This window comes from Panulirus ornatus, chromosome 40 (assembly GCF_036320965.1).
Source record: "Panulirus ornatus isolate Po-2019 chromosome 40, ASM3632096v1, whole genome shotgun sequence".
Taxonomy (NCBI): Eukaryota; Metazoa; Arthropoda; class Malacostraca; order Decapoda; family Palinuridae; genus Panulirus; species Panulirus ornatus.
In genome coordinates this window covers 17,731,154-17,757,114 of record NC_092263.1, presented here as the reverse complement: position 1 = coordinate 17,757,114, position 25,961 = coordinate 17,731,154, and the positions used below count along the sequence as shown (strand labels likewise).

General features: G+C 41.6%; 1 protein-coding gene across 1 annotated transcript in view; it reads right to left on the bottom strand.

Annotated features, from left to right (window-relative positions):
* The window catches only part of LOC139761490 (tubulin polyglutamylase TTLL5-like), a 75,586-nt gene that overhangs the window by 36,971 nt on the left and 12,654 nt on the right, over positions 1 to 25,961 (bottom strand). The window contains exons 3-4 of the mRNA XM_071685752.1: positions 8,435 to 8,585; positions 1,866 to 2,023 (exon numbers count right to left, since the gene is read on the bottom strand). Coding sequence (XP_071541853.1) covers positions 1,866 to 2,023; positions 8,435 to 8,585 — 309 coding nt within the window. The remainder of the gene's footprint in view (positions 1 to 1,865; positions 2,024 to 8,434; positions 8,586 to 25,961) is intronic.

Below are 25,961 nucleotides of genomic sequence, written 5' to 3'. Positions count from 1 at the left end.
TCTCCATGTGACCAAACCATTTCAATATATCCTCTTCTACTATCTCAACCACACTCTTTTTATTACCACACATCTCTCTTACCCTTTCATCACTTACTCGATCAAACAACCTCACACCACATATTGTCCTCAAACATCTCATTTCCAACACATCCATCCTCCTCCGCACAACCCTACCTATAGCCCATGCCTTGCAACCATATAACATTGTTGGAACCACCATTCCTTCAAACATACCCATTTTTGCTCTCCGAGATAACGTTCTCGCCTTCCACACAGTCTTCAACACTCCCAGAACTTTCGCCCCCTCCCCCACCCTGTGACTCACTTCCACTTCCATGGTTCCATCCGCTGCCAAAAACACTCCCAGATATCTAAAACACTTCAATTCTTCAAGTTTTTCTCCATTCAAGCTTACCTCCCAATTGACTTGTCCCTCAACCCTACTGAACCTAATAACCTTGCTCTTATACACATGCCTTACATCCTTGATAAAAACTATTCACTACTTCTAGCAACTTATATGGTTGTGAGGCATGGGCTATAGACAGAGTTGTGCAGAGGAAGGTGTATGTGTTAGAAATGAAATGTTTGAGGACATTATGTGGTGTGAGGTGGTTTGATCGAGTAAGTAATTAAAGGGTAACAGAGATGTGTGGTAATAAAAAGTGTGGTTGAGAGAGCAGAAGAGGGTGTTTTGAAATGTTTTGGTCACATGGAGAGCATGAATGACAAAAGATTGACAAAGAGGATATATGTGTCAGAGGTTGAGGGAACGAGAAGTGGGAGACCAAATTGGAAGTGGAAGGATGGAGTGAAGAAGATTTTGAGTTACCGGGGCCTGAACATGCAGGAGGGTGAAAGGCGTGCAAGGAATAGAGTGAACTGGAATGATGTGGTATGCCAGGGTCGACGTGCTGTCAATGGATTGAACCAGGGTATGTGAAGTGTCTGGGGTAAACCATGGAAAGTCTTGTGGGGCCTAGATGTGGAAAGGGAGCTTTGGTTTTGGTGCATTACAAATGACAGCTAGAAACTGAGTGTGAACAAATGTGGCCTTTGTTGTCTTTTCCTAGCGCTACCTCATGCACATGTGGGGGGGAGGGGGGTGCCATTTCATGTGTGGCGAGGTGGTGACAGAAATGGCTGAGGGCAACAAGTATAAGTATGTACATGTGTATATATATGTCTTTGTATATGTATGTATACATTGAAATGTATAGGTATGTATGTGTGTGTGTGTGTGTGTGTGTGTGTGTGTGTGTGTGTGTGTGTGTGTGTGTGAATATGAGTGGATGGACCATTCATTGTGTTTCCTGGCACTACCTCCCTATCACGGGAAACAGCAATCAAGTATGAAAAAAAAAAAAAAGATAAATCTATATCACAAAAAGTTATCAGACAACAGAATGAATGAGAATAAAAAGAAAACTTTATGAGCAAGTGGGCTGGTGGTGGAGGTGGCAGGAGGTGGGAAGGCGCGTGCCAAGGAGGCAGGCAGAGGGGAGGAAAGACAGTGGAATACACACCACCACTCTCATTCTAGCTTCAACATTCATAATTATATAAATCTCTTCCTTTTCTTCATTCCTAAGTTAACCCCATCTTTTATAAGCTAAACAGCAAAGAGAACTCCTATGCACAAGCTTGTATTATTAAAGTTTTCAATGATATGTCAAAGCACAGAATGAAATTAAAAATTTCCAAGTTGTTCTGCACAGATTCTAAGCAGAAACTTTCATATGAAACATAATGTCCTGAACATTAAGCATTAAGCATTAAGAAATGAAATGCAGTATTTACAAAAAAGACAGTTTCAGCTGAAAGTCAACAGAATTTATATGGGGGAAAAAAAAATTTCTTGCCTTGGAAAATGATTGACTTTCTGCCAATCTTGAAGCTGGCGAATCTCATTGGGGTTGAAGTGGGCATTTCCCCAATACAGGTTGAAAAAAGAGCTATTGCTGTCCACTTCTACAAACCCATGTGCCTCCATTAGCATGCGGATCAACTTTGAATCTGACTAAAATGAGAAAGATAAAAAAATTAACTCTCAACAATCATTTTCAATAAAAAAATAAATTTCAAATCTGATTTTGCTACACAGTTTCTAAGCAATGTACGTTTTGAAATATGAAAAACATCTCTCTGAGTCAGTGTGCTGCAAACATGAGAGATTTTTTCCAATATTCTCTGCAAAAAAGTGGGGTTAGGACCTTTAGATTTTCTGTCTTTCTGGTGGGTTGTTGCAGGCTTCCTCATAATAGGAAAGAGGGAAAACTGATAACAAAGATGAGTTTCAATAAATGTGAACTAACAATAATCTCAGCTATACATAAAAAAAAATCTATTGTTATACACAGCACCAATAACAAAACTAAATGACTTCAGAATAATTCTAATAAAAGTTGAAAACACTTTAAAGGGTTTAGAAAAACCTGATTTGATAATAATATGGACTGGTGACTTAACTTCCATCATACTGAATAGCAGAAAAGAATAGATTATGGATGCAGATACAATTATAAAGGAAGAAATAAAGGCTCAGTAGATGAGCAGAGAACAGCTCCAAAGAATAACTTATTCATGTGATTCAATCAGCTTGCGCAGGTAAATCACAGACTGACATGAGGAAGATCCTATTTCTACAAGTCCCATAGAAATGTTTAAAGATTCAGAGGTAATAATTCAAATCTACCAAATTATATCCCAGAAATCACTACAACATATGAAATGGAAATGTATGATTGTGAGCATGATACAGCAACAAGGCAAGATATGAATGGAGTGGGTGCTGTGAATTTTCACCATGGCAAATCTGATTGGGAGAAGATTACTAAAATTATAAGCATAAAGTATAATGACGTCATCAGAAACAATGATCTGATGACTAATACAAAAATATACTGCAAGAGGTTAGGCAAAATAAACCGAGAACAGATACCAAAGAAAAAGAAAAACAAGTGCAAATGGAAAATCCCTAGGGACAGAAAACTAAGGATAAATTGATGAAAGGCAAGGAAACAGAAAGGAATGGTAAAGAAAGAAACAAAAATAAGAGATTCAGATTTAATGCACTGAAACCACAGCTCCCTATCCACATCCAGGTCCCACAAAACATTCCATGGTTTACCTCAGACACTTCACATGTCCTGGTTCAATCCACTGACAGCACATCGACCCTGGTATACCATATCGTTCCAATTCACTCTATTCCTTGCACGCCTCTCACCCTCCTGTATGTTCAGGCCCCAATCGCTCAAAATCTTTTTCACTCCATCCTTCCACCTCCAATTTGGTCTCCCGCTTCACCTTGTTCCCTCCACTCTGACACATGTATCCTCTTTGTCAATCTTTCCTCATTCCTTCTCTCCATATGTCCAAACCATTTCAACACCCTTTTCTGCTCTCTCAACCACACTCTTTATATTTCAACACATCTCTCTCACCCTTTCATCACTCACTTAATCAAACCACCTCACACCACATACTGTCCTCAGACATCTCATTTCCAACACATCCACCCTCCTTCATAAAACATTATCTATAGGCCATGCCTCGCAACCATACAACATTGTTGGAACAACTATTCTTTCAAAAATATCCATTTTTGCTCTCCAAGATGACCATCTCTCCTTCTACACATTCTTCATTGCTCCAAGAACCTTCGCCCTTCTCAAACCTGACTCACTTTCGCTTCCATGGTTCCATCTGCTGCTAAGTCCACTAACAGACACAAACATCTAAAACATTTCACTTCCTCCAGTTTTTCTCCATTCAAACTTACATCCCAATTAACTTGTCCCTCAACCCTACTGAACCTAATCATCTTGCTCTTATTCACATTTACTTTCAACTTTCACCTTTTACACACATTTCAAACTTGGTCAACAACCTCTGCAGTTTCTCATACAAATCAGCCACTAGAGCTGTACCATCGGCAAACAACAACTGACTCATTTCCCAAGCCCTATCATCCCCAACAGACAACAAACTCACCCCTCTCTCCAAACTTCTTGCATTTGCCTCCCTAACCACCCCATCCATAAACAAATCAAACAACCATGGGGACATCACACTCCTGCCACAAACCAATATTCACTGAGTACCAATCACTCTCCTCTATTCCTACTTGTACACGTGCCTTACATCCTTAGTTAAACTTCTCACTGCTTCTAACAACTTACCTCCCACACCATATACTCTTAAAATCTTCCACAAAGAATCTCAATCGACCATGTCATATGCCATCTCCAGATCCATAAATGCTACATGCAAATCCATCTGTTATTCTAAGTATTTCTCACATACATTCTTCAAAGCAAATGCCTGATCCACACATCCTCAGCCACTTCCAAAACCACACTCCTCTTCCCCAGTCTGGTGCTCTGTACATGCCTTCACTCTCTCAATCAATACCTCCGATATAATTTCCCAGGAATACTCAACAAACTTATGCTTCTGTAGTTTGAACACTCACCTTTATCCCTTTTCCCTTTGTACAATGGCACCATGCATGCATTCCACCAATCCTCAGCACTTCACAGCGGTCCATACACATACTGAATATCCTTACCAACCAATCAACAACAAAGTCATCCCCTTTTTTAATAAATTCTACTGCAATACCATCCAAACCCACTGCCTTGCCAGACTTCATCTTCTGCAAAACTTTCACTACCTCTTCTCTGTTTACCAAACCATTCTCCCTGACCCTCTCATTTCGCACACCACCCTGACCAAAACACCATATGTTTGATATTACCATCAAACATATTCAACAAACCTTCGAAGTACTCACTTCCATCTTCTCAATTTATCACTACCTGTTATTACTTCCCCACATGCCCCTTCACTGATGTTCCCATTTGTTCTTTTGTCTTATGCACATTATTTACCTCCTTCCAAAACATCTTTTTATTCTCCCTATAATCTAATGTTACTCTCTCACCCCAACTCTCATTTGCCCTCTTTTTCAACCCTTAAATCTTTCTCTTGACCTCCTGCCACTTTCTTTTATATATCTCCCAGTCATTTGCACTATTTCCCTGCAAGTATCGTCCAAATGCCTCTCGTCTCTTTCACTGACAACCTTATTTGTTCATCCAATCACTCACTACCCTTTTTAATCTACCCACCTCCCAACTTTCTCATGCCACATGCTTCTTTTGTGCAAGCCATCACTGCTTCCCCAAATACATCCCATTCCTCACCCACTCCCTTCAAGTCATTTGCTCGCACCTTTTGCCATTCAACACTCAATCTCTCAAGGTACTTCTTCACACAAGTCTCCTTTCGAAGCTCACTGACTCTCACACTCTCTTCTCCCCAACATTCTCTGGAACGATGTGGTATAACGGAGTCGACATGCTGTCAATGGACTGAACAAGGACATGTGAAACGTCTGGGGTAAACAATGGAAAGGTCTGTGGGGCCTGGATGTGGATAGGGACCTGAGGTTTTGGTGCATTACCCATGACAGCTAGAGACTGAGTGTGAGCGAATGTGGCCTTTTTTTGTGTTTCCTTGGCGTTACCTTGCTCAAGCGGGATTAGCGAAGCTGTTTCCTGTGGGGTGGGGTAGTGCCAGGAATGGATGAAGGCAAGCAAGTATGAATATGTACATGTGTATACATGTTTATGTCTGAGTATATGTATGTATATGTTGATATTGGAAAGGATCACAATTTTGCGCGTGATCAAGATATTCCTACGAGTCCACGTTTACCAAATGGCATCATAGCTTCGTCTCTTCAATGTACATCAACTGACTTATTTCTCTCTTGCGTCTCCCCTGATGATGTGATTATTACACAAAAGTGCAATTGGGAACTTTTCGTGTTTCATTTTCCCGTGGACTCATAGGAACATGTTGATATGTATATTTATGTATATGTGTGGGTATGAGCGTTTATGGATATATATATGAATAAGAGCGGATGGGCCATTCTTCATCTATTTTCTGGTTCTACCTCGCCGATGCGGGAAACAGTGATTAAGTATAATAAATAAATATATCTTTAGGCTTGCTTCTCATTAACATATCCCCAGTGGGGTTTGTATTACTGACAATACTAACATCTAACTTTTCAGTGTGTGTGTTTATTTTGATCAACTCATTCATAACTCCTAAATACCTTCACTTAGATATCTACATGACCTGAAAAACAACTCTAGATGGATATTTATTCGGTGATATTTTCACCTCAATTTCAAGCCTGTGCATCAAGACTGGCTGGTTGCTGAGGTGGCAGTATGCAATAATTTCTCCTCACAGTCAGGCATCCTCTAACCATGCAAATGAGAGTACATCTTTCTATGAAGGTAAATGGGCATCTTTTGCTAGACTTATGTGAACTGGTAGATGATCCTGGATTATCTGACTATGAAGATCTGTCTATTGATAATGTGGAGAATGATTTAGCAGTCAATGACTATGTCAGTATCAAAAGTTGACCAAGATGAGACAAAAGGAGGTATTCTAGCAAAAGTGAAAACAGCATTACAGGCACCTGCCTGGCCTAAACAACAAAACATTTGACTGGTAAAGTTGGTAATTGAAAAAACTATTTAAATTTTGCTGTTCTGAAAGAAATTATCAATGAATAACATTGATTATCGGAAAAAATACATCATATATGATTTTTTCATACATATTTGCCATTTCCTGCATTAGCGAGGTAGCATTAAGAATAGAGGACCGAGCCTTCGAGGAAATATTCTCATTTGGCCCCCTTCTCTGTTCCTTCTTTTGTAAAAGTAAAAACATGACGGGAGGATTTCCATCACTCTGCTCCCTCCCCTTTTAGTCACCTTCTACGAAATGCAAGAAATATGTGGGAAGTATTCTTTCTCCCCATCCCCTATCTATCTACGACACTCACGGAATACATGGGAAGTATTCTTTCTCCCCTATCCCCTATCTATCTACGACACGCAGGGAATACGTGGGAAGTATTCTTTCTCTCCTATCTGTATGATAAAACCAACATGATATAACATAATGATAACAATGAGTAATCTTAATTAAGATAAAATACATGTTTGAATGGAGAAAAACTGAGGGAAGTGAAGTGTTTTAGATATCTGGGAGTGGATTTAGCAGCAGATGGAACCATGGAAGTGGAAGTGAGTCACAGGGTGGGGGAGGGGGCAAAGGTTCTGGGAGCGTTGAAGAATGTGTGGAAGGTAAGAACGTTATCTCAGAGAGCAAAAATGGGTATGTTTAAAGGAATAGTAGTTCCAACAATGTTACATGGTTGTGAGGCATGGGAGGCATGGGCGATAGATAGGGTTGTGTGGAGGAAGGTGGATGTGTTGGAAATAAGATGTTTCAAGACAATATGTGGTGTGAGGTGGTTTGATCGAGTAAGTAATGAAAGGGTAAGAGAAATGTGTGGAAATAAAAAGAGTGTGGTTGAGAGAGCAGAAGAGGGTGTATTGAAGTGGTTTGGTCACATGGAGAGAATGAGTGAGGAAAGATTGATAAAGAGGATATATGTGTCAGACGTGGAGGGAACAAGGAGAAGTGGGAGACCAAATTGGAGTTGGTAGGATGGAGTGAAAAATGTTTTGAGCAACAGGGGCCTAAACATACAGGAGGGTGAAAGGTGTGCAAGGAATAGAGTGAACTGGAATGATGTGGTATACTGGGGTCGAGGTGCTGTCAATGGATTGAACCAGAGCATGTGAAGCGTCTGGGATAAACCATGGAAAGTTTTGTGGGGCCTGGATGTGGAAAGGGAGCTGTGGTTTCAAGTGCATTACACATGACAGCTAGAGACTGAGTGTGAGCAAATGTGGCCTTTGTTGTTTTTTCCTAGCACTACCTTGCACACACGTGGAGGGGAGGGGGGTGTCATTTCATGTGTGGCGGGGTGGTGGCGGGAATGGATGAAGGCAGCATGTATGAATATGTACATGTGTATATATGTATATGTATGTATACGTTGAAATGTATAGGTGTGTATATGTGCGTATGTGGGCGTTTATGTACAAACATGTGTATGTGGGTAGGTTGGGCCATTCTTTCGTCTGTTTCCTTGCGCTACCTCACTAACGCGGAAGACAGCATCAAAGTATAATAAAAAATAAATAGATAAATGTTAAAACGTGCAGTGGTGACTCACCTGACACTCAGGCCTTACTCTTGCATTACTTAGTGCACTGTGTGCAAGCACATGAAAAATCTTTTATCATTACAATAGATGAAAAATAATTCTGAAAAGATTTTCTTTTTTCATTGTTATATGAATACCTTTAAAACTGTAAGATTAAATTGTAAACAGCATGAAAAACATGAAATTTGAGGGTTGGAAAGGATAATTGAGGGACATAAGTGGTTAATTATGGAATTAGCGGGGAAAGAAAACTTACAGACACTGATAAATCAACGAAAAGCAAAGGAAAACATCTGAAGAACTTTAAGATTTTACCTGAGAAAACTTAAATGTCATTGTGTATTTGCTAGCAGTGGGGTCTTTGGGGGGCTCATCCAAGCTGGTATAGTTGAAGAGAAGATAACCAGTCTTTCTGCTGCCACTACCCATCCACATTACATCACCATCAATTGTCACCATGTCCTCACTGAAAAGATGTGGGTACCTTTCAAGGGATTTCCAAATCTAGCCATCTATCACTCCTTGTGCATCGATTCCAAAATTTTAAGGAAACTGAAACACAAGATCTTTCCAAAGAATTTAAGTTAACAATCACATAAACATCTGCCAGTGTCTAATACCAAAAAGCAACATTCAAAATATTATATTTGATCTAGGTAAGACAAAAGTTAAACACTTATCATATGCTTACTCCATAAGACATCCTATCAACAATGGTGTTTCTCTGGGTTCTGTCTTATCACCTACCTTCCTTCTTCTCTCCATGAATAATCTCTCTTCAACCTCTACATAGACTACATGCATAATGAGAGAGCATGTGGTCTTAGACTTATCTTTAATGTCTAATGGAGGAATTAAATGATCTTTTGGTTGGATGATGTAGTAGCTTGACACTGACAACCTTACTGATCTTGAAAACTGATAGGCCTAAAGCCTAAACAACAAACTAACCATCAACCTCTAGCCCAATCCACTTTTATGCCAATTATTTTGTTATACATAATTCAACTTCCTTCTTCTACATACTCTAATGGTCATTTTCTCTGACTGAATATATTTCCCTCTCTAATTCTGACTTGTGTTGCATTTCAAGCTGAGGAAGGAGTGGCCTAGATAAGTTCAAAAATGCAAAGATGTAATACAGTATCTAGTTGTACATCTTTCTAAATCTCATTCATTTCATACTATTACCCTTAAATGGTGGCCATCATCATATGATGATCTTAATGGGAAAAGTAGCCACTATCAGGTTATAGTCAACTTTTGCCACAACTACTTGAATTCCAGCAAATCTATGGTAACATTAATGGTCTCTATATTTCACTACTGTTGCTCAGTAGCACATGGGAAAATTTCATGCTCCTCAGTCCTCCTGCAATCATCATGGATGATACATGTCCCTTAAACTCTTGCATAAGAAGCAGACACTGATCTCATGGAAACTTTGAGTATGTCAGATGACCCAAGTGAAGAGCTGGAATACTTATCATTAGATACATCACCTGATGAGAAATATAAAGAGAAAAATGAAGAGGTTATCTATGTGACTTGCAGAGTGATCAAAAGGAGGGGATGGTGAGTGAGGGATTCCAACCAGCACATTCCCTCCATCCTAGCACTTGACCACTGTGACCACATGTGCCTTCTCTCATGGCTGGATGTCTTCTTGACCAGGGAACACCACGCCAAATGCTTTTGGACGGAGCTCATCCCACCTTACTACCCCTCAAGTGCAATGTCCTGCTTCCTCATCCTTATCAATGATGCCCTGATGGAAGTACATAAGTGAATCTACCTTTAGCATCACTAATCATTATCAATAGCAACAACCTTCCTGACTTCAAAGCCCTCCAGCATATCATCAACAGCTTTCAGGAATGGACCACTGCTAACATCACCATCAATCACTCTAAGACTGTGATGATTCACATTAACCTTGTTGCAAAGAGGATCCTGCCCCTTGACATCATTCAAGTCCTGACATCCTTTGGGTAATCAAAAATTTCAAATTTCTCAATGTTACTGTAGACGACAGCTTGCACTGAATGAGTCATATCAGCAATACCATCAGATCTTCCTCATACCATCTCTCCTTTCTCTGCCAACTGAGAGCATCCTATATTCCATTTCCTGAGCCACTTCTGACACATATTATCTCTTCATCAACCTTTCCCCACTCATTCTCTCCATATGTCCAAACTATTTCAGCACACCCTCTTTTGCTCTCAACCACACTCTTTTTATTACCAGGCATCTCTCTCACCCTTCTATTACTTAATCGATCAAACCACCTCACACCACATATTGTCCCTAAACATTTCATTTCAAACACATCTCCCTCCTCTGCACAACCTTATCTATAGCCCATGCCTTGCATCCATATAACACTCTTGGGACTACGATTCCTTCAAACATACCCATTTTTACCCTCCCAGATAATGTTCTCTCACATATTCTTTAGCACTCCTAGAACCTTCGACCCCTCCCCTACCCTATGACTCACTTCCAATTCCATGGTTCCATTTGCTGCCAAGTCCACTCCTGGATATCTAAAACACTTCACTAACTCCAATTTTTCTCCATTCAAACTCACATCCCTACTAACCTTAACCTGCTGAACCTCAAAATCTAGCTTTTATTCACATTCACTCTGAATTTTCTCCTTTCATACATTCTTCCAAACTCAGAAACCAACTTTGGCAGTTCCTCACTGGAATCTGCCACCAGTGCTGTATCATCAACAAATAACATTTGACTCACTTCCCAGGCCCTCTCTTATCTCATAGATTGCACACTCACCCCTCTCTCTAACACTCTCACATTTACCTCCCTCACCACCCCATCTTTTTTTTTTTTTTTTTTGCTTTGTCGCTGTCTCCAGCGTTTGCGAGGTAGCGCAAGGAAACAGACGAAAGAAATGGCCCAACCCACCCCCATACACATGTATATACATACGTCCACACACGCAAATATACATACCTACACAGCTTTCCATGGTTTACCCCAGACGCTTCACATGCCCTGATTCAATCCACCGACAGCACGTCAACCCCGGTATACCACATCGATCCAATTCACTCTATTCCTTGCCCTCCTTTCACCCTCCTGCATGTTCAGGCCCCGATCACACAAAATCTTCTTCACTCCATCTTTCCACCTCCAATTTGGTCTCCCTCTTCTCCTCGTTCCCTCCACCTCCGACACATATATCCTCTTGGTCAATCTTTCCTCACTCATTCTCTCCATGTGCCCAAACCATTTCAAAACACCCTCTTCTGCTCTCTCAACCACACTCTTTTTATTTCCACACATCTCTCTTACCCTTACGTTACTTACTCGATCAAACCACCTCACACCACACATTGTCCTCAAACGTCTCATTTCCAGCACATCCATCCTCCTGCGCACCACTCTATCCATAGCCCACGCCTCGCAACCATACAACATTGTTGGAACCACTATTCCTTCAAACATACCCATTTTTGCTTTCCGAGATAATGTTCTCGACTTCCACACATTCTTCAAGGCTCCCAGAATTTTCACCCCCTCCCCCACCCTATGATCCACTGCCGCTTCCATGGTTCCATCCGCTGCCAGATCCACTCCCAGATACCTAAAACACTTCACTTCCTCCAGTTTTTCTCCATTCAAACTCACCTCCCAATTGACTTGACCCTCAACCCTACTGTACCTAATAACCTTGCTCTTATTCACATTTACTCTTAACTTTCTTCTTTCACACACTTTACCAAACTCAGTCACCAGCTTCTGCAGTTTCTCACATGAATCAGCCACCAGCGCTGTATCATCAGCGAACAACAACTGACTCACTTCCTAAGCTCTCTCATCCCCAACAGACTTCATACTTGCCCCTCTTTCCAAAACTCTTGCATTCACCTCCCTAACAACCCCATCCATAAACAAATTAAACAACCATGGAGACATCACACATCCCTGCCAGCAAACCTACATTCACTGAGAACCAATCACTTTCCTCTCTTCCTACACGTACACATGCCTTACATCCTACATCTACAAACAAATTTAACAATCATAGTGATGTCACACACCACTGCCGCAGACCAACCTCCACTTGGGACCATTCACTTACCTCTCTTACTACCAGCAAAATAGCCTTACACCCTTGATAATAACTTCTCAGTTTCTTGCAGCTTTCCTCTTACACCACATATTCGTAAGACCTTCCAAAAAGCATCCCTATCAACCCTATCATATGTCTTTTCCAGCTCCATAAATGCTAAATACAAATCCAACTGTTTTTCTAAGGATTTCTCACACCTGGCTCTAAGTGAAACAAAGCTCAAGGGTAAAGGGTTTGGAAATGTCTTAGGAGTAAAATTTGTGAGAGGACAAAAGTTAAGGAAGATGTAGCACTACTCCTGAAGCAGGAGTTGTGGGAATGCATAATAGTGTAAGGAAGTAAATTCAAATTAATGTTGGCAAAACTGAAAGTTTGGCCAAAGAGCATTATTGGATTACATGTTAATCGATAGGCGCGTGGAAGAGAGACTTTTGGATGTTAATGTGCTGAGAGGAGCAACTGATCATTATCTTGCAGAGGCGAAAGTGAAGATTTGTATAGGTTTTCAGAAAAGAAGAGGAAATGTTGGGGTGAAGAGAGTGGTGAGAGTAAGTGTGCTTGGGAAGGAGACTTGTGTGAGGAAGTACCAAGAGAGACTGAGTGAAGAATGGAAAACGGAGAGAGCAAAGGACGTAAGGGGAGTGGGGGAGGAATGGGATGTATTTAGGGAAGCAGTGATGGCTTGTGCAAAATATGCTTGTGGCATGAAAAAGGTGGGAGGTGGGCAGATTTGAAAGGGTAGTGAGTGGTAGGATGAAGATGTAAGATTATTAGTGAAAAAGAAGAGAGGCAATTGGATGATTTTTGCAGGGAAATAGTGCAAATGACTGGGAGATGTATAAAAGAAAGAGGCAAGAGGTCAAGAGAAAGGTGCAAGAGGTGAAAAAGAGGAAAAATGAGAGTTGGGGTGAGAGAGTATCATTAAATTTTAGGGACAATAAAAAGATGTTTTGGAAGGAGGTAAATAAAGTGCATAAGACAAGAAAACAAATGAGAACATCAGTGAAGGGGGCTAATGGGGAGGAAATAACAAGTAGTGGTGATGTGAGAAAGAGATGGAGTGAGTATCTTGAGGGTTTGTGGAGAAGGAGGTGGAGTGAGTATTTAGAAGGTTTGTGGAATGTGTTAGGTGATAGAGTGGCAGATATAGGGTGTTTTGGTCGAGATGGTGTGTGAAGTGAGAGGGTCAGGGAGAATGGTTTGGTAAACAGAGAAGAGATAGTGAAAGCTTTACAGAAGATGAAAGCTGGCAAGGTGGCAGGTTTGGATGGTATTGCAGTGGAATTCATTAAAAAAGGGGGTGACTGTGTTGTTGACTGGTTGGTGAGGATATTTAATGTGTGTATGGCTCATGGTGAAGTGCCTGAGGATTGGCAGAATGCATGCATAGTGCCACTGTACAAAGGCAAAGGGGATAAAGGTGAGTGTTCAAATTGCAGAGGTATAAGTTTGTTGAGTATTCCTGGGAAATTATGTGAATAAGAGCAAGGTTATTAGATACAGTAGGGTTTAGGGACAAGTCAATTGGGAGGTAAGTTTGAATGGAGAAAAACTGGAGGAAGTGAAGTGTTTTAGATATCTGGGGGTGGATTTGGCAGAGTATGGAACCATGGAAGCGGAAGTGAACCATAGGGTGGGGGAGGGGGCGAAAGTTCTGGGAGTGGTAAAGAATGTGTGGAAAGCAAAAAGGGTATGTTTGAAAGAATAGTGGTTCCAACAATGTTATGTGGTTACGAGGCGTGGGCTATAGATAGAGTTGTGCGGAGGAGGGTGGATGTGTTGGAAATGACATGTTTGAGGACAATATGTGGTGTGAGGTGGTTTGATCGAGTAAGTAATAATAGGGTAAGAGAGATGTGTTGTAATAAAAAGAGTGTGGTTGAGAGAGCAAAAGAGGATGTTTTGAAATGCTTTGGTCACATGGAGAGAATGAGAGGAAAGATTGACAAAGATGATATATAAGTCAGAGGTGGAGGGAACGAGGAGAAGTGGGAGATCAAATTGGAGGTGGAAAGATGGAGTGAAAAAGATTTTGAGCGATCGGGGCCTGAACATGCAGGAGGGTGAAAGGTATGCAAGAAATAGAGTGAACTGGAACGATGTGATATACCAGGGTGGATGTGTTGGAAAGACATGTTTGAGGACAATATGTGGTGTGAGGTGGTTTGATCGAGTAAGTAATAATAGGGTAAGAGAGATGTGTTGTAATAAAAAGAGTGTGGTTGAGAGAGCAAAAGAGGATGTTTTGAAATGGTTTGGTCACATGGAGAGGATGAGAGGAAAGATTGACAAAGAAGATATACAAGTCAGAGGTGGAGGGAACAAGGAGAAGTGGGAGACCAAACTGGAGGTGGAAAGATGGAGTGAAAAAGATTTTGAGCGATCGGGGCCTGAACATGCAGGAGGGTGAAAGGCATGCAAGAAATAAGAGTGAATTGGAACGATGTGATATACCAGGGTTGACATGCTGTCAATGGATTGAACCTGGGCATGTGAAGCGTCTGGGATAAACCATGGAAAGTTCTGTGGCCTGGATGTGGAAAGGGAGCTGTGGTTTTGGTGCATTATTACATGACAGCTAGAGACTGAGTGTGAGCGAATGTGGCCTTTGTTGTCTTTTCCTAGCACTACCTCACACACATGAGGGGGAGGGGGTTGTTATTTCACATGTGGCGGGGTGGTGATGGGAATGAATAGAGGCAGACAGTATGAATTATGTACATGTGTATATATGCATATGTCTGTGTGTGTATATATATGTTGAGATGTATAGGTTTGTATATTTGCAAGTGTGGACGTGTATGTATATACATGCGTATATTTTTTTTTTTTTTCAAACTACTCGCCATTTCCCGCATTAGCGAGGTAGCGTTAAGAACAGAGGACTGGGCCATTGAGGAAATATCCTCACCTGGCCCCCTTCTCTGTTCCTTCTTTTGGAAAATATACATATATATTCTTTCTTTCAAACTATTCGCCATTTCCTGCGTTAGCAAGGTAGCGTTAAGAGCAGAGGGCTGGGCCTCTGAGGGAATATCCTCACCTGGCCCCCTTCTCTGTTCCTTCTTTTGGAAAATTAAAAAAAAAAAAGATGGGAGGATTTCCAGCCCCCCACTCCCTCCCCTTTTAGTCGCCTTATACAACACCCAGGGAATACGTGGGAAGTATTCTTTCTCCCCTATCCCCAGGGATAATATATATATATATATATATATATATATATATATATATATATATATATATATATTTTTTTTTTTTCTTGCTTTGTCGCTGTCTCCCGCCTTTGCAAGGTAGCGCAAGGAAACAGACGAAAGAAATGGCCCAACCCACCCCCATACACATGTATATACATAGGTCCACACACGCAAATATACATACCTACACAGCTTTCCATGGTTTACCCCATATGCTTCACATGCCCTGATTCAATCCACTGACAGCACGTCAACCCCAGTATACCACATCGATCCAATTCACTCTATTCCTTGCCCGCATTTCACCCTCCTGCATGTTCAGGCCCCGATCACACAAAATCTTTTTCACTCCATCTTTCCACCTCCAATTTGGTCTCCCTCTTCTCCTCGTTCCCTCCACCTCTGACATATATATCCTCTTGGTCAATCTTTCCTAACTCATTCTCTCCATGTGCCCAAACCATTTCAAAACACCCTCTTCTGCTCTCTCAACCACGCTCTTTTTATTTCCACACATCTCTCTTACCCTTACGTTACTTACTCGATCAAACCACCTCACACCACACACTGTCCTCAAACATCTCATTTCCAGCACATCCACCTTCCTGCGCACAACTCTATCCATAGCCCACGCCTCGCAACCATACAACATTGTTGGAACCACTATTCCTTCCAAACATACCCATTTTTGCTTTCCGAGATAATGTTCTCGACTTCCACACATTCTTCAAGGCTCCCAGAATTTTCGCCCCCTCCCCCACCCTATGATCCACTTCCGCTTCCATGGTTCCATCCGCTGCCAGATCCACTCCCAGATATCTAAAACACTTTACTTCCTCCAGTTTTTCTCCATTCAAACTCACCTCCCAATTGACTTGACCCTCAACCCTACTGTACCTAATAACCTTGCTCTTATTCACATTTACTCTCAACTTTCTTCTTTCACACACTTTACCAAACTCAGTCACCAGCTTCTGCAGTTTCTCAGGTGAATCAGCCACCAGAGCTGTATCATCAGCGAACAACAACTGACTCACTTCCCAAGCTCTCTCATCCACAACAGACTTGCCCCTCTTTCCAAAACTCTTGCATTCACCTCCCTAACAACCCCTCCATAAACAAATTAAACAATCATGGAGACATCACACATCCCTGCCGCAAACCTACATTCACTGAGAACCAATGACTTTCCTCTCTTCCTACACGTACACATGCCTTACATCCTCGATAAAAACTTTTCAATGCTTCTAACAACTTGCCTCCCACACCATATATTCTTAATACCTTCCACAGAGCATCTCTATCAACTCTATCATATGCCTTCTCCAGATCCATAAATGCTACATACAAATCCATTTGCTTTTCTAAGTATTTCTCACATACATTCTTCAAAGCAAACACCTGATCCACACATCCTTTACCATTTCTGAAACCACACTGCTCTTCCCCAATCTGATGCTTTGTACATGCCTTCACCCTCTCAATCAATACCCTCCCATATAATTTACCAGGAATACTCAACAAACTTATACCTCTGTAATTTGAGCACTCACTCTTATCCCCTTTGCCTTTGTACAATGGCACTATGCACGCATTCCGCCAATCCTCAGGCACCTCACCATGAGTCATACATACATTAAATAACCTTATCAACCAGTCAACAATACAGTCACCCCCTTTTTTAATAAATTCCACTGCAATACCCTCCAAACCTGCTGCCTTGCCGGTTTTCATCTCCCACAAAGCTTTTACTACCTCTTCTCTGTTTACCAAATCATTTTCCCTAACCCTCTCACTTTGCACACCACCTCGACCAAAACACCCTATATCTGCCACTCTATCATCAAACACATTCAACAAACCTTCAAAATACTCACTCCATCTCCTTCTCACATCACCACTACTTGTTATCACCTCCCCATTAGCGCCCTTCACTGAAGTTCCCATTTGCTCCCTTGTCTTACGCACTTTATTTACCTCCTTCCAGAACATCTTTTTATTCTCCCTAAAATCTAATGATACTCTCTCACCCCAACTCTCATTTGCCCTCTTTTTCACCTCTTGCACCTTTCTCTTGACCTCCTGCCTCTTTCTTTTATACATCTCCCACTCAATTGCATTTTTTCCTTGCAAAAATCGTCCAAATGCCTCTCTCTTCTCTTTCACTAATAATCTTACTTCTTCATCCCACCACTCACTACCCTTTCTAATCAACCCACCTCCCACTCTTCTCATGCCACACGCATCTTTTGCGCAATCCATCACTGATTCCCTAAATACATCCCATTCCTCCCCCACTCCCCTTACTTCCATTGTTCTCACCTTTTTCCATTCTGTACTCAGTCTCTCCTGGTACTTCCTCACACAAGTCTCCTTCCCAAGCTCACTTACTCTCACCACCCTCTTCACCCCAACATTCACTCTTCTTTTCTGAAAACCCATACAAATCTTCACCTTAGCCTCCACAAGATAATGATCAGACATCCCTCCAGTTGCACCTCTCAGCACATTAACATCCAAAAGTCTCTCTTTCGCGCGCCTGTCAATTAACACGTAATCCAATAACGCTCTCTGGCCATCTCTCCTACTTACATACGTATACTTATGTATATCTCGCTTTTTAAACCAGGTATTCCCAATCACCAGTCCTTTTTCAGCACATAAATCTACAAGCTCTTCACCATTTCCATGTACAACACTGAACACCCCATGTATACCAATTATTCCCTCAACTGCCACATTACTCACCTTTGCATTCAAATCACCCATCACTATAACCCGGTCTCATGCATCAAAACCACTAACACACTCATTCAGCTGCTCCCAAAACACTTGCCTCTCATGATCTTTCTTCTCATGCCCAGGTGCATATGCACCAATAATCACCCATCTCTCTCCATCAACTTTCAGTTTTACCCATATCAATCGAGAATTTACTTTCTTACATTCTATCACATACTCCCACAACTCCTGTTTCAGGAGTATTGCTACCCCTTCCCTTGCTCTTGTCTTCTCACTAACCCCTGACTTTACTCCCAAGACATTCCCAAACCACTCTTCCCCTTTACCCTTGAGCTTCGTTTCACTCAGAGCCAAAACATCCAGGTTCCTTTCCTCAAACATACTACCTATCTCTCCTTTTTTCACATCTTGGTTACATCCACACACATTTAGGCACCCCAATCTGAGCCTTCGAGGAGGATGAGCACTCCCCGCGTGACTCCTTCTTCTGTTTCCCATTTTAGAAAGTTAAAAAAAATACAAGGAGGGGAGGATTTCTGGCCCCCCGCTCCCGTCCCCTCTAGTCGCTTTCTACGACACGCGAGGAATGCGTGGGAAGTATTCTTTCACCCCTATCCCCAGGGATAATATATATATATATATATATATATATATATATATATATATATATATATATATATATATATACATATATATATATATATATATATATCTTTTTTCTTCTTTTAAACTATTCGCCATTTCCCGCGTTAGCGAGGTAGCGTTAAGAACAGAGGACTGGGCCTTTTTTGGAATATCCTCACCTGGCCCCCCTCTGTTCCTTCTTTTGGAAAAAAAAAAAAAAAAAAAACACACACACACACACACACACACATATACACACACACACACATACATATATATACATATGAAAAATGTAAGAAACAATTTAGAAAACTGAAACTTCTAGCTTGAGATGAAATGAAAAAAATGGATGTCACATAATGGTTCAACCTCTGGCTATGGAAAAAGGAAATGTATAACTTATTTACACAAACGTCAATAGTAGTTCTCATCAATTTGACCACTGTATCAATAAGCTTCAATGTCTAAGCTACATTTTTTCCAATTTCACTATTTTCTTGTCAAAGCACCATGTATGAAAACTACCACTCCAGTAACACAACTATAAACACTTACTTCCCCTTTAAAAAAGTTCTGGGGAAGTCTGTCTCGATACACTGCGGGACACTACCACCTGGCGAGGTTTGTGTTGCAATGGTTTTTGATTCACAAACGTAGTAGCATCACTGGTGGGCCAAGGTAGTTCCGTTGGCGAAGAGGATATATATACATATAGGGGAGAAAGAATACTTCCCACGTATTTCCTGCGTGTCGTAGAAGGCAACTAAAAGGGGAGGGAGCGGGGGGCTGGAAATCCTCCCCTCTCGTTTTTTTTTTAATTTTCCAAAAGAAGGAACAGAGAATAGGGCCAGGTGAGGGTATTCCCTCAAGGCCCAGTCCTCTGTTCTTAACGCTACCTCGCTAATGCGGGAAATGGCGAATAGTTTGAAAAAAAAGAAAAAAAAAATATATATATATATATATATATATATATATATATATATATATATATATATATATATATATATAATCCCTGGGGATAGGGGAGAAAGAATACTTCCCACGTATTCCCTGCGTGTCGTAGAAGGCGACTAAAAGGGGAGGGAGCGGGTGGCTGGAAATCCTCCCCTCTCGTTTCTTTTTAATTTTCCAAAAGAAGGAACAGAGAAGGGGGCCAGGTGAGGATTTTCCCTCTAAGGCCCAGTCCTCTGTTCTTAATGCTACCTCGCAAATGCGGGAAATGGCGAATCGTATGAAAAAAATATATATATATATAAATGTATATATATATATATATATATATATATATATATATATATATATATATATATATATATATATATATGATGGGTGATTTGAATGCAAACGTGAGTAATGTGGCAGTTGAGGGAATAATTGGTATACATGGGGTGTTCAGTGTTGTAAATGGAAATGGTGAAGAGCTTGTAGATTTATGTGCTGAAAAAGGACTGATGATTGGGAATACCTGGTTTAAAAAGCGAGATATACATAAGTATACTTACGTAAGTAGGAGAGATGGCCAGAGAGCGTTATTGGATTACGTGTTAATTGACAGGCGTGCGAAAGAGAGACTTTTGGATGTTAATGTGCTGAGAGGTGCAACTGGAGGGATGTCTGATCATTATCTTGTGGAGGCTAAGGTGAAGATTTGTATGGGTTTTCAGAAAAGAAGAGTGAATGTTGGGATGAAGAGGGTGGTGAGAGTAAGTGAGCTTGAGAAGGAGACCTGTGTGAGGAAGTACCAGGAGAGACTGAGTACAGAATGGAAAAAGGTGAGAACAATGGAAGTAAGGGGAGTGGGGGAGGAATGGGATGTATTTAGGGAATCAGTGATGGATTGCGCAAAAGATGCTTGTGGCATGAGAAGAGTGGGAGGTGGGTTGATTAGAAAGGGTAGTGAATGGTGGGATGAAGAAGTAAGAGTATTAGTGAAAGAGAAGAGAGAGGCATTTGGACGATTTTTGCAGGGAAAAAATGCAATTGAGTGGGAGATGTATAAAAGAAAGAGACAGGAGGTCAAGAGAAAGGTGCAAGAGGTGAAAAAAAGGGCAAATGAGAGTTGGGGTGAGAGAGTATCATTAAATTTTAGGGAGAATAAAAAGATGTTCTGGAAGGAGGTAAATAAAGTGCGTAAGACAAGGGAGCAAATGGGAACTTCGGTGAAGGGCGCAAGTGGGGAGGTGATAACAAGTAGTGGTGATGTGAGAAGGAGATGGAGTGAGTATTTTGAAGGTTTGTTGAATGTGTTTGATGATAGAGTGGCAGATATAGGGTGTTTTGGTCGAGGTGGTGTGCAAAGTGAGAGGGTTAGGGAAAATGATTTGGTAAACAGAGAAGAGGTAGTGAAAGCTTTGCGGAAGATGAAAGCCGGCAAGGCAGCAGGTTTGGAGGGTATTGCAGTGGAATTTATTAAAAAAGGGGGTGACTGTATTGTTGACTGGTTGGTAAGGTTATTTAATGTATGTATGACTCATGGTGAGGTGCCTGAGGATTGGCGGAATGCGTGCATAGTGCCATTGTACAAAGGCAAAGGGGATAAGAGTGAGTGCTCAAATTACAGAGGTATAAGTTTGTTGAGTATTCCTGGTAAATTATATGGGAGGGTATTGATTGAGAGGGTGAAGGCATGTACAGAGCATCAGATTGGGGAAGAGCAGTGTGGGTTCAGAAGTGGTAGAGGATGTGTGGATCAGGTGTTTGCTTTGAAGAATGTATGTGAGAAATACTTAGAAAAGCAAATGGATTTGTATGTAGCATTTATGGATCTGGAGAAGGCATATGATAGAGTTGATAGAGATGCTCTGTGGAAGGTATTAAGAATATATGGTGTGGGAGGAAAGTTGTTAGAAGCAGTGAAAAGTTTGTATCGAGGATGTAAGGCATGTGTACGTGTAGGAAGAGAGGAAAGTGATTGGTTCTCAGTGAATGTAGGTTTGCGGCAGGGGTGTGTGATGTCTCCATGGTTGTTTAATTTGTTTATGGATGGGGTTGTTAGGGAGGTAAATGCAAGAGTTTTGGAAAGAGGGGCAAGTATGAAGTCTGTTGGGGATGAGAGAGTTTGGGAAGTGAGTCAGTTGTTGTTCGCTGATGATACAGCGCTGGTGGCTGATTCATGTGAGAAACTGCAGAAGCTGGTGACTGAGTTTGGAAAAGTGTGTGGAAGAAGAAAGTTAAGAGTAAATGTGAATAAGAGCAAGGTTATTAGGTACAGTAGGGTTGAGGGTCAAGTCAATTGGGAGGTGAGTTTGAATGGAGAAAAACTGGAGGAAGTGAAGTGTTTTAGATATCTGGGAGTGGATCTGGCAGCGGATGCAACCATGGAAGCGGAAGTGGATCATAGGGTGGGGGAGGGGGCGAAAATCCTGGGGGCCTTGAAGAATGTGTGGAAGTCGAGAACATTATCTCGGAAAGCAAAAATGGGTATGTTTGAAGGAATAGTGGTTCCAACAATGTTGTATGGTTGCGAGGCGTGGGCTATGGATAGAGTTGTGCGCAGGAGGATGGATGTGCTGGAAATGAGATGTTTGAGGACAATGTGTGGTGTGAGGTGGTTTGATCGAGTGAGTAACGTAAGGGTAAGAGAGATGTGTGGAAATAAAAAGAGCGTGGTTGAGAGAGCTGAAGAGGGTGTTTTGAAGTGGTTTGGGCACATGGAGAGGATGAGTGAGGAAAGATTGACCAAGAGGATATATGTGTCGGAGGTGGAGGGAACAAGGAGAAGAGGGAGACCAAATTGGAGGTGGAAAGATGGAGTGAAAAAGATTTTGTGTGATCGGGGCCTGAACATGCAGGAGGGTGAAAGGAGGGCAAGGAATAGAGTGAATTGGAGCGATGTGGTATACCGGGGTTGACGTGCTGTCAGTGGATTGAAGCAGGGCATGTGAAGCGTCTGGGGTAAACCATGGAAAGCTGTGTAGGTATGTATATTTGCGTGTGTGGACGTATGTATATACATGTGTATGGGGGGGGGGTTGGGCCATTTCTTTCGTCTGTTTCCTTGCGCTACCTTGCAAACGCGGGAGACAGCGACAAAGTATAATAACAAATATAAATATATATATATACATATATATATATTCTATCCCTGGGGATAGGGGATTAAGAATACTTCCCACATATTCCCTGCGTGTTGTAGGAGGCGACTAAAAGGGGAGGGAGCGGGGGGCTGGAAATCCTCCCCTCTTGTTTTGTTTTTTTTCTAATTTTCCAAAAGAAGGAACAGAGGGGGCCAGGTGAGGATATTCCAAAAAAGGCCCAGTCCTCTGTTCTTAACGCTACCTCGCTAATGCGGGAAATGGCGAATGGTTTAAAAAAAAAAAAAGAATATATATATATATATATATATATATATATATATATATATATATATATATATATATATATATATATATATATATTTGTTTATGGATGGGGTTGTTAGGGAGGTAAATGCAAGAGTTTTGGAAAGAGGGGCAAGTATGAAGTCTGTTGGGGATGAGAGAGCTTGGGAAGTGAGTCAGTTGTTGTTCGCTGATGATACAGCGCTGGTGGCTGATTCATGTGAGAAACTGCAGAAGCTGGTGACTGAGTTTGGTAAAGTGTGTGGAAGAAGAAAGTTAAGAGTAAATGTGAATAAGAGCAAGGTTATTAGGTACAGTAGGGTTGAGGGTCAAGTCAATTGGGAGGTGAGTTTGAATGGAGAAAAACTGGAGGAAGTGAAGTGTTTTAGATATCTGGGAGTGGATCTGGCAGCGGATGCAACCATGGAAGCGGAAGTGGATCATAGGGTGGGGGAGGGGGCGAAAATTCTGGGGGCCTTGAAGAATGTGTGGAAGTCGAGAACATTATCTCGGAAAGCAAAAATGGGTATGTTTGAAGGAATAGTGGTTCCAACAATGTTGTATGGTTGCGAGGCGTGGGCTATGGATAGAGTTGTGCGCAGGAGGATGGATGTGCTGGAAATGAGATGTTTGAGGACAATGTGTGGTGTGAGGTGGTTTGATCAAGTGAGTAACGTAAGGGTAAGACAGATGTGTGGAAATAAAAAGAGCGTGGTTGAGAGAGCAGAAGAGGGTGTTTTGAAGTGGTTTGGGCACATGGAGAGGATGAGTGAGGAAAGATTGACCAAGAGGATATATGTGTCGGAGGTGGAGGGAACAAGGAGAAGAGGGAGACCAAATTGGAGGTGGAAAGATGGAGTGAAAAAGATTTTGTGTGATCGGGGCCTGAACATGCAGGAGGGTGAAAGGAGGGCAAGGAATAGAGTGAATTGGAGCGATGTGGTATACCGGGGTTGACGTGCTGTCAGTGGATTGAATCAAGGCATGTGAAGCGTCTGGGGTAAACCATGGAAAGCTGTGTAGGTATGTATATTTGCGTGTGTGGACGTATGTATATACATGTGTATGGGGGGGTTTGGGCCATTTCTTTCGTCTGTTTCCTTGCACTACCTCGCAAACGCGGGAGACAGCGACAAAGTATAATAATAATAATAATAAATATATATATATATATATATATATATATATATATATATATATATATATATTATTATTATTATATTATTTTGCTTTGTCGCTGTCTCCCGCGTTTGCGAGGTAGCGCAAGGAAACAGACGAAAGAAATGGCCTAACCCACCCCCATACACAATGTATATACATACACGTCACACACGCAAATATACATACCTATACATCTCAATGTACACATATATATACACACACAGACACATACATATATACCCATGCACACAATTCACACCGCCTTTATTCATTCCCATCGCCACCTCGCCACACATGGAATACCATCCCCCTTCCCCCTCATGTGTGCGAGGTAGCACTAGGAAAAGACAACAAAGGTCCCATTTGTTCACACTCAGTCTCTAGCTGTCATGCAATAATGCCCGACACCACAGCTCCCTTTCCACATCCAGGCCCCACACAACTTTCCATGGTTTACCCCAGTCGCTTCACATGGCCTGATTCAATCCACTGACAGCACATCAACCCCGGTATACCACATCGATCCAATTCACTCTATTCCTTGCCCGCCTTTCACCCTCCTGTATGTTCAGGCCCCGATCACACAAAATCTTTTTCACTCCATCTTTCCACCTCCAATTTGGTCTCCCACTTCTCCTCGTTCCCTCCACCTCCGACACATATATCCTCTTGGTCAATCTTTCCTCACTCATTCTCTCCATGTGCCCAAACCATTTCAAAACACCCTCTTCTGCTCTCTCAACCATGCTCTTTTTATTTCCACACATCTCTCTTACCCTTACATTACTTACTCGATCAAACCACCTCACACCACACATTGTCCTCAAACATCTCATTTCCAGCACATCCACCCTCCTGCGCACAACTCTATCCATAGCCCACACGCCTCGCAACCATACAACATTGTTGGAACCACTATTCCTTCAAACATACCCATTTTTGCTTTCCGAGATAATGTTCTCGACTTCCACACATTCTTCAAGGCTCCCAAGATTTTCGCCCCCTCCCCCACCCTATGATTCACTTCCGCTTCCGTGGTTCCATCTGCTGCCAGATCCACTCCCAGATATCTAAAACACTTTACTTCCTCCAGTTTTTCTCCATTCAAACTTACCTCCAAATTGACTTGACCCTCAACCCTACTGTACCTAATAACCTTGCTCTTATTCACATTTACTCTTAACTTTCTTCTTTCACACACTTTACCAAACTCAGTCACCAGCTTCTGCAGTTTCTCACATGAATCAGCCACCAGCGCTGTGTCATCAGCGAACAACAACTGACTCACTTCCCAAGCTCTCTCATCCACAACAGACTTCATACTTGCCCCTCTTTCCAAAACTCTTGCATTCATTTCCTGTCCCAAGACTTCTTTCTGTCCTTATGAGGCTCTGGCAGGAATCAGGAAGCAAGCCATGTCCACCAGTAGGGACTACAAGTCATAAAGTGGTGTGACATTGTGTTTACATCTATGTGTTGAGAGTGGTAGGTAACTGAGTAGTAAAGGTTCAATGATTTGTTTATGGTACTTTCAATGTGGGCTGATATCAAAGGTCTAGGAATATGCTGAAATGAAGTTTGAAGTGTTACAGAGATGGCTGATATCCAGTAAATAAGAGGGAGGTTGCGATTCATTTTTGTCTGAGAGAGGTTTCTGATGGGTACATGTCTGATGGGTTGGTGTTTAACACTGAGATGGG